The following is a 13,996-nucleotide window of genomic DNA, read 5'->3' as shown; positions in this document are numbered from 1 at the left end:
TAAAGTGCAAAAAAAAAAAAAATAATTGCTCTTTCAGTTTGGACAAAGATTGGAATGTGGTGAGAGCTTGTTGGAAGAATGTGGTTAAGACAAATTTATGAAAACCATAAAAATTCAAATAAAAAAATTTGGGTTTGAGGCAGGAATCATCAACACCAATATATTCAAGCCATAAGTAAGCTCAATGTCGAAAAATTTCTTTTATCATATTTTTTAAGCAGATTAAGATATCTAAAATGAGATTTGATCATTAGCACCACATTCAGTATAATACTCTTTTGTCTGTCACTGAGTGACAAATTGATGCACTACAGGGTTAGACTGTTCACAAGTGAATCTCTTCTAAGCACTCCTCGGACACTTTCCCAAGACTATAACCATCATAGAGACCTATCGGCTTCATTGATTAGTAACACTACTTGCATTATCGTGTTTGTTTGAGAGGCTGACGGCACGGTAAGGGAAGCAAGCTGGCTATGCCAACCGGAGCACGTCATTGTCACATCTTTACTTGTTGAGAGTCCAGCGAAAAGAGGAAGAAATCTATAAAAAAAAAAAAAAAAAGAAAGTGATGTAATTGCATTGCCCTCTGGTGGCAAGGTGTGTTACCAGAGTTAAAGGACGATAACTGTGTTTAGCTTAAGAGTACAATTTTGTGTCTGTTGGCCGAGAAATTTCATTTCCCACGTGTATCCGTATAAATTGATAAGCTGACCTTTACTGACTGTTATCTCTTTCTTCACGAGACGACATCCAGTATCTTGGGAAGCTGCTGCAGGATTGTGCGGTTTAAAATGTGTATATCTAGGCAGTATTTTCTGTAAACATGTTTCATTAAATATGATGGACAACTTATGTCTACATATTTTTCTCTTGATCCGTTTCAATTTCCTTATGCATTTCCTTGTTTCCCCTAAATCAAAGCAGAAAATACTGACTTTACATTTTTACCAATGAAAGCATTTCCCATGTATGTCTGCTGTAAGCCAAACACACTATACTGAACGTATCATAATGTTCTGTTTTCTTAAATACATGTCTGTACAACAGATAAATTCAAATAGGATTTTAAAAAAATAATGAAAAGGAGATATATCTTTAGGTGTTTCATCTCCGTCCACAGCAGTTGGTTTGCTCCTCTAATGCAAAGCCAAATTGTTGATAATAACAGTATTATAGAGTATATATATATATATATATATATATATATATATAATTATTCCTGCAGGCAACTCTTTCTCTCTCTTCAGAGTGAAAGGGGAATGTAGTTGTCGTTTACTTACCAGCCCTTATTGAACACCTTGGGATTTCTCCATTTTAATATTAATCAACATTGTAATTTGTTTACTTTTTATTATGTGGGTGCACATGCACATGTATACTTGGTCACCTACTAGACACTGTCCATGAACGTTCAAAGTCTCTGTACATATGAATCCTCATGGTAGATTGTCATGAGGATACCTTCCTACAAGTAAACCTTGACTAAATATTTAGAATAACGTGTTTGTTGTCCAAATAAAATCCTCTCAGTATGGTTACCTTACATGTTTCTCTTGCATCTGAAGCAATGGTGAATGTACGTACACGCCTATTGCTTCCAATTATTCAGTATCTTGCCATGCGGATAGCCCCCTCGGTAAGAAAGTTGCCTTGGTGTCAGACTTCTTTGTGGCAATGTCTTATCAGTAGAGCGGCTAGGTGATGTTTGTCTGAGATGACCATAGGATGTCTTTCATTGTCTTTGAGCTTGGCTCTTTTAATCTGGCCATCAACTCGCATCAATAGAAAGGTCCAAAGTTTTGAATCTTTGTGCGAATTTTGATGCTCAAAATTTCTTGGGTATATGTTTCCTCCTGTACTGCCCATATAATAGCATTCTTTGGCTGGGTGAGTTCTGTGATGGTGTATGTTCGCAGTGATGCTATTTCTTGTGCTGCCATGCCAATGTTGTATCAGTTTTTTGATAGGTGAGGTTGATGTAGATCAGACATGATACGATCAGGTTGAGCAATCTTCAAATTGAAAATCTACTGAAACTGAGTGCTAAATTGGATATTTAAAAAAGAGGTACTTGTGCATTTAACGAACCAGACGTAGCTCAGCATTTGCTCGGCTTTGTCTGACGTCAACAGCCGGATAAAACCGAGCGTTGCCGATAAAATAAAATCAACACTACAACAAAATAACTGTAAAATGAAATTGTAAAATGTAGAAACATCCAAAAATAAATAAAAACAAAAACCTACTGTTCATTTATGTTTTTTTTTTAATTAGTGTTATTGTTTGAATTTTTTTTCTCTTTGCAAAATAAATACATATAAAGCCAGTTTTTTTTTAACAGTAAATTTTCTTTTTTCAGTTTTAACAAAACAAAATTGTTTCCATTTTATGAACCTTTTTTTTTGTTTTAGTTTTTAACGAACAAAAACATTTTTTATTTGTTAAACACGTAAAAAAAAAAAAAATCTTAAAAAAAAAGACACTAAAAACATTTGGGGGAGAGGCAGGAACAAGAATTATTTGTTGATTTTTTTTGGGGGGGGGGCCAGGAACAAGGATTTCCTCCATATTTTATTTATTTTTTTTTAGGAGGATATATTTTCCTCAGACTTTTAGAGGGCTTCAGATGACAAAGTAGACGGAGAAGAGGTAGCGATTGTGAGAAGAAGCTCCGGCAGGATTGCAGTTTACAGGGAAATCAAGGGACGCAACTCCTGCCAAACTAAAAAGGACGCAAACAGAATCACCGGGGGGCACCTGTTTCAATTTTTCTTTTTCTTGTTAATTTAAATGAACTGTTTGAATAAGTTATTTTTTTTAACAAAGGAAGAACATAGAACTTTATAAAACAGTTATAAATTATTTTAAGAAAGAATTATTTTAATAACATAGAATTATTTGAAGAACATAGAATTTTATTAAACAGTTAATTTTTAAAACGAAAAACAGTTATGAATTATTTTAAGAAAGAATTATTTGAAGAACATAGAATTATTTTAAGAACATAGAACTTTATTAAACAGTTAATTTTTAAAACGAATACTGTTCGTGGATGCATCTGATGATTCGTGGAAAACATTCACCCTTCTCTCTTTTTCGCCATAAAAATTCCATCAGATGCAAGCCGAACATATTTTGTCGATTCCCGAACTTTCGTATATGTTTTTTGGCGTGTGACCATAGTCCTTCAATAGTCTGTGTGTGCACTGAAGGGTCCAACGGATCAACGAAGTTGTTTTCGTGGACGACAGTGTCGTGCTCATAAATTCCTTGAGCGAGTCGATCAAGTCCTTGGTAAGCCGCCCAACCGTCAGAAATAATTCTTGTTCCTGGCAGGCACCATGAATTTATGATTGGAAACAGGGTATCTCGATCCCTATTTTCCACTATTGCGAAATTGCACAAATTCGAGCCTCTTTCTACTGCGCCAAAAAGCCAAACGCCCTTCCTCACACGTCCCCTATTATACTTTCGTCGGAAAAAATATGACTCATCCACCTCCACTTCTTTAGGTGTCGAATGTTTGTCTCTCCCACCTAACATGATGGGATGGTCCAGCATGTCCTGTTCACAGACTTCTCTTATGAATGACATCCAATCTAGGATTGTATGGTTACTCACACTTGCTTCCTGTTTAATTTTAATCTGCGGCATCTCCATGCTCCAACTGAGCAAAATAACTAAAATCTGCTTTATTGTCAGATGACTTCTCTGTAAGAAGGAACCCATCCTTGGCAAACCACCCTTCTTACAGACAGGACACTTCCACGCAAAACCATCCCCTTTGGCTCCGTTTTTATAGAGAATTCGATCTCTCTCACACGAGCTGCAGAAACTCCTATTCGGTATGAGTCCCAATGAGGCCGCTGTTTGTAACTGTACCTCGTTATTTGGTGGCAGCAAATTATACAAATGCTCATAGGTCCACTTCTGCTCTTCCACTTCAGTCGTAGACATAACGTGGTCAACGATAGTAGTTCTCATTTTGGTAAAAAAAATAAAAACGTAAAGAATAAAAGTATAATAAAAGATTGTAAAAACAAAAAATTAAAGAAGAAAATAATTTAGAAGTAAAACGAATAAAAAACAAAGGAATTAGAAAGAAATGAACTATTCAAAAGAAATCTTAAAACTTGTTATATTATTCCACGTGTAGTAGGTTCGGTTAAAATTCGTAATTTAAAAATTGAAACAGGTGCCCCCCGGTGATTCTGTTTGCGTCCTTTTTAGTTTGGCAGGAGTTGCATCCCTTGATTTCCCTGTAAACTGCAATCCTGCCGAAGCTCCTCCTTTCCAATTACGTAGCTTTCGTCATAATATAGGTCAATATGGAGTCAAAAGGCTGCCTCCACATAAACTCAATAAGATATGTGTCCAAAAGTTCCCGGTTGGTACCGCATTCTCGTTTATTTCGTTGCTTAGCTTCCTTCCACATCCGCGCCACATGATTTGTGGTTGCCTATGTTATGGGATCAACAAAATTCAGGCTGTGGTTCACTGTCAAATGGAGATACCCCTCTCCTCCCACTTTGCTATAAGCCCTCCAGCAGTCTGATACGACCGTGGTCCCCGGCAAAATGTATTTTTTTATTAGTGGAAGGAGGGTTTCCGCGTTCCTATTTGGTGCAATGACCAAGAAACCTTCCTTTTCGGCGGGGTCGTAGCCACCGAAGACCCAGACCGGTGTCAGAAGTCTGCCGACATTGTGTTTTCTGCGGTTAAAAACAGATTCGTCAATTTCTACTGTATGGCCTGGGCCTCTAATCTTCTGGGGATTCCTGAGAAAATAGTCCCTGCATATATCACGCAGGAAATTTTTCCAGTCCACAATTGTGTGTCGAGAACGTAACCCAGATTCTCGATGGAGATTTTTTGTCAAGGCCATCTCGAATGCCCATAAATATATTAGCTTTATGATACATGCGATAGTTAGTCTCAATTTTTTGAAAAAGGTCCCAATCCTGATGGAGGTCCAACGGCAGTATTTTACATTTCAACACCGCCAACCGTACCCGGCAGAAAGGCTTGTTCTCTTGGCAAGTAAACAATCCTGGCCGCAGTGGAAACACCTTTTCACTTCTGCCAACAATTTCCGTTTCTGGCAAAAGTTTAGTACAGCTTCTGGGGTCTGGAGCTGGTTCGCAAGATTTATAATATTCATATTTTTCGTCGCTTCTTTTTACAAAACTTTTTTTCACCTTCTTCAATTCAGCGTTTCTTGAGTTGTGACACTCTTCCAATTGATAGCGAAATTCTCGTCTGCTCGCTCGGTTATATCCGGCTGTTGACGTCATGCGTCGACAAAGCCGAGCAAATGCTGAGTTACGTCTGGTTCGTTAAATGCACAAGTACCGAAAAAGATGTACTTAGGGTGGACACCTAGAGGCATCTATGAGAAGGTTCTATGAAATCAAAGCTTGTCTTAGCACAGCGTTCTAAAAGAGGGTCTTGGAGGAAAGTGGGGCCGCTAAGTTAAGTTATGCTTGAGGTCGGCATCAGAGACTGATTTGGTTGCACAATCTGCAAAGTTTAAATCTGTACATTGATTAGGAAGATTTTCAGATTTGTGAACGTCTATAGCTTATGTAGACATAAAATCGTCTAGTTTCATTGTGAATGTAGATGAGAACCACTTTACTGTTAGTGCAAAATGTGGTGCCATCTGTCTTTTTAATCGACTTCTGAAGTAACTAGTTTGACTGCGCAAAGTTCCAGTCTGAAAATCAAGTGTTCAGTCTGAGGTGTAAATTTTGCTCTTCTCGTTATGAATTGTATTTGATTAGTTCTGTAAGAACTCCCGCCGCAGGTCAGCAGATATGGCCTCTGACCCTGTCGAAACTGCAATGGCTGTGATCATCTTCTTCCAGGAATCCTTTACAGGATTCTTTCGTATCGCAGGCCTCGTTGTCGGTTCCCAATGCCGGCATCCACTGAAATTTGATTAGCTTCTCATGCAGATCAAAAGAAAAAAAACTTAGAGGTTTCTAGTCTACTAAAAGTTAATTCATGAAAATTACAGGTGTTTTACATATGTACAATTGTTCAGTTCGATTACACCAGAAAACAGTCTGAAATCTTATTCTTCGTTCTCCATGATGGTGACCATGATGAAAAAGGGGGGTTGGGTGGCGTTCTCTTGGGTGAGTGTTCTGGCATTGAGATCTAGCTCCAATCTGCTAATTTTGGCCTGGGCATTTACTTATATTGAAAGGTGATGGGGTAGGGTAAGCTGTCCCCCAGACCAATCATAACTCAACACGTTATTCGGGAAAGTCCTGAATCCTTGCGTGTGTGCAAACCTGCAAGGCTTGCGGATCTGAGATCAGAACTCAAATCCACTCACACACCCCAAAAGGTTGATACTTTGACCTCTTGTACTCAGAAGCCAAACGTTTCTCTAAGCCAAGTTGATATCATAGCTTTCCTAAACGGCATCTTTTGTCATTTTTCTCAAACAATAAAATATATGCCTGTTTTACAGAAACACAATAAATTCATCCCTTCAGATAGATTACCCGCCGTTGTCTGAGCATCCAAATAATCCTTAGCAGACAATATCAGCATAATTACCCAGCCTTACTCAGTGTTTTAGGGGGTCTATATCACTCCCTGAGGCAGTCACACCACAGTTCCATTACTCTAAGGTCGGTCACGACTTTTGTGGAAACATCAGAAAAGATATATAATTTTTGTGTGTTGCTCTTAAAGGGGAAAATTTTGTGAGAACCCTTAGAATTGCAGTGTTATTGAAGGCCTTTAAGAATGCTTTCCACATGACCCAGAGTTCCTCTCGTTTTTTAGTTAGAGGAACGTCCTATTCTTTGTGTTGATTTTTCTTAAGATTAACTTTCCTTGTTTCCTTTCAATTGTTTATTGGAGAGCAAATCTTAGTCGGTCATTATGGCTGTTCAGGATTGACCATATGTCTTGTCTTGTCATTTGTTTGTTGATATCTGACACTCGTAGTAGGATAAAGATATTCAATTTGATGTCCCAGTTAAGGCAAATATTGCACTGAGTGTGAAGGACATCTTTGCTTTAGTCCAATTCTTGAGGTCTTCAAAAAGGAAGGCAGTAATTACTTCATTCTTATTTGAGATGATTTTGTGTAGCCTCAATTAAGAAGCGGCAAGTATATTCTGAGTTTTTTTGAAGTAGGGACACTATACCACCAATGCTAGGTAAAGATTTCAAACAGTCATTGATATAGAAGTCACAATTGATGAATTGTTCGACTTTCGCATCAAAGTCTGGTTGTCCACTTTTGACTGCTCGTTGAAAACAGCAAATAACTACTGCAGGGGAAGGACTGTTTCCAAAACAAGGATTCTTATCCAGTATTTGGTGATGTTCTTGTTAAGGTCGTTGTCTTTAAACCATAAAAATCTCAGAACGTTTTCTGCCTTCCATCTGCATCCAGTTTTCACAAGTGGTTGATCATTGATTTTGCGATCTTTTGAATAGCGTAGCATCATGACTGTTCTCACCTTTCCAGTGTTGTGCTCCTCAATAAGTGATGTTATGAGCAACTCTAGGGGGATTCTTTCACCATAAAATGCTGAATTGTTAATGCATTTTGGCAATCCCGACCATCTTCTTGTGTATGCTCTGCACTTCTTTTCAATCATTTCCACTCTAGATTCTGTAACCTCATAAATCATCAGTGGCCAAAGCAATCTAAAATAGACCAAATTGCAGGCACCACTTCATCAGGATAGTGGGGATGCTTAGGAGTCCAGCACGAGTGAGGATCTTTGTATCTGGTATCCTTTCCTGCCAGCCTATGTCAAGCAGTTTCCTCAGTCTGGTGTTGTGGAAGTGATTTAATTTTCTAGCGTGCTGTTGGTAGACAATCCATGACAGCTTTATAGACTTTGATCTTTGTCATGGAGATGATGTCTCTTCTGTCCCATACATTCTTGTGGAGTCTGCCAAAGGCAGCGCTTGCTTTAGCGAGTCTGGTGTTGATTTCATCGTCAATTGCAGGAAAGCGTACTGCCAAGGTAGGTGAACTTGTCAACCACATTGAATCTTTGTCCCCTGATGGAAATGTTGGGTTCTGAATATGGTTTTCCCGGAGCAGGCTGATGCATCACCATGGTCTTCTTGGTATTGATTGTGAGACCAAAATTTTCACAAGCCTCTGAGAATATGCACTATGTTGCATGCCTGCCTCAGACTTAGCGTTAAGGGCACAATCATCAGCAAACAAAAGATCATTTACAGCGTCTGATGCAACCCTAGATTTTGCTTGTAGCCTCCTGAGGTTGAGGATTGATCCATTAAATATGTACCGGATTCCAATGTCCATATCAGTATCTCCGAAGGCATCTGTCAGCAAAAACCTCCAGGATATTTATTAATTATTAATTTTTTTTTTTTTTCTTCTTAACTACAATAATTTTATTTAATGACTAATTTAAGATGGGCACTCCGCCTTCATGAGTTGGAATACTTGACTAGGCCAAAAATAGGTTTTCAAAAATAAATGATTCAGGAACCCGAACATACATCAATCAATAAAATAGGGTGCTACAATTTTGTTTTGTTTTCAAAAAAAAACACTTAAAAATTTAATTCAGAGCATCTTGGTTGCAACTACACACTAGCATCCCTGAACCACGACCTCGCTCAGAGTCACACCCTCCTCGTTGTCTGTATACTTCTCGATCGGGTCTATCTGAAACACCCTTCCTTCCAGTCCATCCGTACCGTCCACCTTGCCCTCACAGGACATGACTGTCCCTGGGGGAAGACTCGCGTCTCCCTCGGCCTTCACGAGGAGAGGAGCGTATTCCGTGCCCCCCAGTGGGACTGTGACACTTACGTCACCCATGTGTCGTCTAGTGGTGGAATGTTCCCCGATCGTTGGTCCTCATGTCTTTTGATGAGAATGTCAGCGGCCAGTAGGGGAAGTCGGGGTAAGTTGAGCCAATTTTCCATTTTGGCTCTTCAGAACCCAAACGACTAATTATTTTGCAAAGATGAGTGTATTATTATAAAATTCTTTTATTTGGGAACATTTTGAAACAAGTTGCAGTTTTCTGCTAGTACACCTAAACTGGCCATGTGCTTTACAAAAATGCATATCAAATGGCTCAACTTGCCCCGACCATGGGGCAAGTTGATCCAACCTCTGGGGTAAGTTGTGCCACGCAAAAATGTGTTGCAAATAAAGAAAGAACAAGCCCAAAATTGTTGCTGTGGTTATAAAACAAATTATAATAATGAAGTAGAAATGTTAATTACAGCGAATGAACCAGCACAAAATTTGAAACATATATCTGAAAGTAAGTTAATGAAGTTGCCACTGTGACAAGTCACAGCTGAAAACGAGCTGGCTAGAACAACGGACAGAACTGCCAACACTATTTGGCTTTGGCAGCTTGTAAACAACATCTTCTGCATTGAAACCTGCTTCGTCCTTTGGGTTTGGAACAAACACAGGCTTGTCCGTTCCTACCTTCCCAGCAACTTTTTGAAGGAAAACACCTTCAAACTCAAAGTCCTCCCCGTTGAGAGTGTCAACCCGGGCAATATAGTTCACAGTTCGTGATTTGCCAGCACATTTGACAACCACAAAGTCACCTTCGATTATTGGGCTATCCAGATCAATATCACCATCACTATCTGATGACACATCATCAAATTCAAAATCTGAATCATCAGTGTCACTTGAACATGGGGTTTTAGATCTCGGGGGACATGACTTTTTCCCACCAGCATTGAACAAACACTGCTTTGTTTTTGTTAATAGGCTCTTCTTTCTATTTTCAGAAAGGGCTATCAGCTTCTGTCGTTCAGGGCTGTCAGTCAAAATCTTTGAGCTGCCCTTTTTGTGACCACCTCTTCTTGCCTTTCTTGGTGCTGCTTTCGGAAATGGCTGAATTACAGATGGTGAAATGTATGGACGATGCATGACATCATGTGAGCTAGATGAAACACAAGACCCAGATGCGGATGGTTGCATAAGATCATCTTCTTGCTGTTTTTGTGGTCGGACATCATCACTGTGCATGGGCAAGACTGCTCCAGGAACCTCACCTGATGGTCCTGCATCTTCCACAGTAGAATTTGCCTCAAGGCTTTCTGCAGCCACATTTTGCTCATGGTCAGTTGGAAGAGAAGGGGAAAAGTCAATTTCACTAAAGATGTTCCGGTTAAATGGATGAATGCCCGAGGCTTGGAATCCAGCAGCAATGTTCAATGGTGTCGTGGCAATCATCTGGGCTTGGTTCACTAGAGCTGGGATTTCATATATTGTTACTGTTTTCCCTGGATTGGATCGTAGCCACCCATCCATGGCTCTGTTGTATGCTGTTTTGAAGGGTCCATACACTGACCGGTCGAGCGGCTGGAGACGATGGGAAGTGTGTGGTGGAATGGTCAGTAAGACAACGCCATGAGATCTTGCTGTGTTCACAACATTCAAAGAAATGTGTGTGTCATGGTTGTCGAGGATTAAGAGGATTTTCTTTCCTGGTGAGCATCTGGTGTGCTTGATGATGTGATTTAAATATTCCACAGCCATTTCGTGTTACCCTCCCTATGCACTGTGTTGGTCCACCTCTGATGAAGTGATCTCTGTAGTGGACTCTGGGAAAGATGAACAGAGGAGGCACGACTGATCCAATTGCACTCACAGCGTACACCACCGTTACCAATTCCCCGCGTTCAGCGGAGGTGATTGAACCAACTTGTTTCTTTCCTTTTTCTGTGACAACGGCTCCAGGGTTTTGAACGGTGGTGCACCCAGTCTCATCAGTGTTGTAAATGTCACTTGGTGAGAACTTGTACTTGTCCATTATCTGACTCAAGTTGTTGAAAAATTTATCAACAACTGGGTGGTTGAAGGCTGCTCATATGCCAGTGTGCGACATCTTCTCAATGACAAACCATGAAACATGTCTGACAATTGTTTCACGTGGTCAGCCAAATCCCTTTCCATTTCAGGACTAAAAACCAATTGCCGTAAGGAAACAGGTGTGTAAGCAGTCCCTGCTGGTTGACTGTCTTGTTTGTCCATGTACCGCTTCAGTGTCATTCGATCAATGTTAAAGTCCTTTGCAGCACTCCTCACACTCTGACCTCCAGTAACAGCGGCAGCAGCCCGTTTCATAACGTATGTAGGAGTTTGTCCACGATTTGTCTTTCGCACGTAGTGGCGCATGTCTGGTGGGCTTTTTTTCTGTGAAACACACAAAAAAGAAAAATGAAGTTAACACAATAAATCCGATAATGATGTAGAATATTACTAGAGTGAACTAGTTGATTCAGTGGAGTTCCTGGCATAAGTCTGGAACATTGAACAATGAATGCCAGAACAGCTGGCATTTGTAGAGAGGCACCTGCCTCTCCTGGCATGTTTAGCCAATCAGGCGCCTCCAAATGGAATAACCCACCATGCCTGACTAATTGTAGGCTAGTTCCGGCGCTTCTTGAAGCCTAACCACCAATCATATCCTGCTTTTTTCTCATGATCCCAACTTGGTGGCAGATTGAGACAGTTTTTTTTAGCAAACTCATATGCCAGTGTGCGACATCTTCTCAATGACAAACCATGAAACATGTCTGACAATTGTTTCACGTGGTCAGCCAAATCCCTTTCCATTTCAGGACTAAAAACCAATTGCCGTAAGGAAACAGGTGTGTAAGCAGTCCCTGCTGGTTGACTGTCTTGTTTGTCCATGTACCGCTTCAGTGTCATTCGATCAATGTTAAAGTCCTTTGCAGCACTCCTCACACTCTGACCTCCAGTAACAGCGGCAGCAGCCCGTTTCATAACGTATGTAGGAGTTTGTCCACGATTTGTCTTTCGCACGTAGTGGCGCATGTCTGGTGGGCTTTTTTTCTGTGAAACACACAAAAAAGAAAAATGAAGTTAACACAATAAATCCGATAATGATGTAGAATATTACTAGAGTGAACTAGTTGATTCAGTGGAGTTCCTGGCATAAGTCTGGAACATTGAACAATGAATGCCAGAACAGCTGGCATTTGTAGAGAGGCACCTGCCTCTCCTGGCATGTTTAGCCAATCAGGCGCCTCCAAATGGAATAACCCACCATGCCTGACTAATTGTAGGCTAGTTCCGGCGCTTCTTGAAGCCTAACCACCAATCATATCCTGCTTTTTTCTCATGATCCCAACTTGGTGGCAGATTGAGACAGTTTTTTTTAGCAAACTCATATGCCAGTGTGCGACATCTTCTCAATGACAAACCATGAAACATGTCTGACAATTGTTTCACGTGGTCAGCCAAATCCCTTTCCATTTCAGGACTAAAAACCAATTGCCGTAAGGAAACAGGTGTGTAAGCAGTCCCTGCTGGTTGACTGTCTTGTTTGTCCATGTACCGCTTCAGTGTCATTCGATCAATGTTAAAGTCCTTTGCAGCACTCCTCACACTCTGACCTCCAGTAACAGCGGCAGCAGCCCGTTTCATAACGTATGTAGGAGTTTGTCCACGATTTGTCTTTCGCACGTAGTGGCGCATGTCTGGTGGGCTTTTTTTCTGTGAAACACACAAAAAAGAAAAATGAAGTTAACACAATAAATCCGATAATGATGTAGAATATTACTAGAGTGAACTAGTTGATTCAGTGGAGTTCCTGGCATAAGTCTGGAACATTGAACAATGAATGCCAGAACAGCTGGCATTTGTAGAGAGGCACCTGCCTCTCCTGGCATGTTTAGCCAATCAGGCGCCTCCAAATGGAATAACCCACCATGCCTGACTAATTGTAGGCTAGTTCCGGCGCTTCTTGAAGCCTAACCACCAATCATATCCTGCTTTTTTCTCATGATCCCAACTTGGTGGCAGATTGAGACAGTTTTTTTTAGCAAACTCATATGCCAGTGTGCGACATCTTCTCAATGACAAACCATGAAACATGTCTGACAATTGTTTCACGTGGTCAGCCAAATCCCTTTCCATTTCAGGACTAAAAACCAATTGCCGTAAGGAAACAGGTGTGTAAGCAGTCCCTGCTGGTTGACTGTCTTGTTTGTCCATGTACCGCTTCAGTGTCATTCGATCAATGTTAAAGTCCTTTGCAGCACTCCTCACACTCTGACCTCCAGTAACAGCGGCAGCAGCCCGTTTCATAACGTATGTAGGAGTTTGTCCACGATTTGTCTTTCGCACGTAGTGGCGCATGTCTGGTGGGCTTTTTTTCTGTGAAACACACAAAAAAGAAAAATGAAGTTAACACAATAAATCCGATAATGATGTAGAATATTACTAGAGTGAACTAGTTGATTCAGTGGAGTTCCTGGCATAAGTCTGGAACATTGAACAATGAATGCCAGAACAGCTGGCATTTGTAGAGAGGCACCTGCCTCTCCTGGCATGTTTAGCCAATCAGGCGCCTCCAAATGGAATAACCCACCATGCCTGACTAATTGTAGGCTAGTTCCGGCGCTTCTTGAAGCCTAACCACCAATCATATCCTGCTTTTTTCTCATGATCCCAACTTGGTGGCAGATTGAGACAGTTTTTTTTAGCAAACTCATATGCCAGTGTGCGACATCTTCTCAATGACAAACCATGAAACATGTCTGACAATTGTTTCACGTGGTCAGCCAAATCCCTTTCCATTTCAGGACTAAAAACCAATTGCCGTAAGGAAACAGGTGTGTAAGCAGTCCCTGCTGGTTGACTGTCTTGTTTGTCCATGTACCGCTTCAGTGTCATTCGATCAATGTTAAAGTCCTTTGCAGCACTCCTCACACTCTGACCTCCAGTAACAGCGGCAGCAGCCCGTTTCATAACGTATGTAGGAGTTTGTCCACGATTTGTCTTTCGCACGTAGTGGCGCATGTCTGGTGGGCTTTTTTTCTGTGAAACACACAAAAAAGAAAAATGAAGTTAACACAATAAATCCGATAATGATGTAGAATATTACTAGAGTGAACTAGTTGATTCAGTGGAGTTCCTGGCATAAGTCTGGAACATTGAACAATGAATGCCAGAACAGCTGGCATTTGTAGA

The 13,996-nt window shown here is 40.6% G+C and overlaps 1 protein-coding gene across 1 annotated transcript; it reads right to left on the bottom strand.

Moving 5' to 3' along the window:
- Positions 1–8,373: 8,373 nt before the first annotated feature.
- Positions 8,374–13,205, bottom strand: LOC145239892 (uncharacterized). Its single transcript, XM_080103510.1, has 2 exons — positions 11,406–13,205; positions 8,374–10,886 (listed from the first exon to the last, which is right to left on the bottom strand). Exon 2 carries the CDS (start codon positions 10,532–10,534, stop codon positions 9,299–9,301), a length of 1,236 nt encoding a protein of 411 aa, XP_079959636.1. The 5' UTR covers positions 10,535–10,886; positions 11,406–13,205; the 3' UTR covers positions 8,374–9,298.
- Between the last annotated feature and the right edge of the window lie 791 nt (positions 13,206–13,996).

This window comes from Euprymna scolopes, chromosome 19, assembly GCF_053919585.1.
Source record: "Euprymna scolopes isolate OS-2025 chromosome 19, ASM5391958v1, whole genome shotgun sequence".
NCBI lineage: Eukaryota > Metazoa > Mollusca > Cephalopoda > Sepiida > Sepiolidae > Euprymna > Euprymna scolopes.
The sequence above is the reverse complement of the archived record's forward strand: the minus strand, read 5'-3'. Positions and strand labels throughout refer to the sequence as shown.

Excerpts from the sequence above, each read along its gene's own strand:
- LOC145239892 (XM_080103510.1), bottom strand. The coding sequence starts at position 10,534 with ATGGCTGTGGAATATTTAAATCACATCATCAAGCACACCAGATGCTCA.